Source organism: Aptenodytes forsteri, unplaced genomic scaffold, assembly GCF_000699145.1.
Source record: "Aptenodytes forsteri isolate BGI_AS27 unplaced genomic scaffold, ASM69914v1 Scaffold193, whole genome shotgun sequence".
Classification (NCBI taxonomy): Eukaryota; Metazoa; Chordata; class Aves; order Sphenisciformes; family Spheniscidae; genus Aptenodytes; species Aptenodytes forsteri.
In genome coordinates, this window is record NW_008795405.1 from 2,357,404 (window position 1) to 2,357,917 (window position 514).

The 514-nt window shown below is 68.7% G+C and overlaps 1 protein-coding gene across 1 annotated transcript in view; it reads right to left on the reverse strand.

The window, feature by feature from the left end:
• TGFB3 (transforming growth factor beta 3) overlaps positions 1 to 485 on the reverse strand; it is a 15,076-nt gene extending 14,591 nt beyond the window's left edge. Inside the window, exon 1 of the mRNA XM_009280723.2 lies at positions 94 to 485. Coding sequence (XP_009278998.1) covers positions 94 to 445 — 352 coding nt within the window. The 5' untranslated portion in view covers positions 446 to 485. The remainder of the gene's footprint in view (positions 1 to 93) is intronic.
• Positions 486 to 514: the final 29 nt, after the last annotated feature.

Here is a 514-nt window from a genome sequence, read left to right on the forward strand (position 1 = left end):
CGGCGGGCCGCCCCTCCTCCGCGCCCGGGATCCCGGGCAGCCCGCCCCGCGGGCGCGGCCCCCCCGCCCGCCCGGGGGGGGCCCAGCACTTACTGTGCGCGGGGAGGCCCTGGATCATGTCAAATTTATGGATCTCTTTGGCATAGTATTCGGACTCGGTGTTGTCCTGAGAGCAGCTCTCCTCCTTCTCCTCCTCCATCTCCTCCAGCAGCTCCCGGGTGCTGTTATAGAGGGCCAGGATCTGGTAGGGCACATGGGCCGGCCCCACGGTCTCCGGGGGGCTGGTGAGCCGCAGCTTGCTCAGGATCTGCCCCCGGATGGCTTCCACCCTCTTCTTCTTGATGTGGTCCAGGTCCAAGGTGGTGCAGGAGGACAGCGAGAGGCTCACGGTGGCGAAGCTCAGCAGAGAGAGCAGCACCAGAGCCCTTTGCACGTACATCTTCATGTGAGAGGGGGCGGCGGCGGGGACCCCCGGGAGAGACCCCCGGGCGGTGGCGAGCGGGCGCGGGGGACC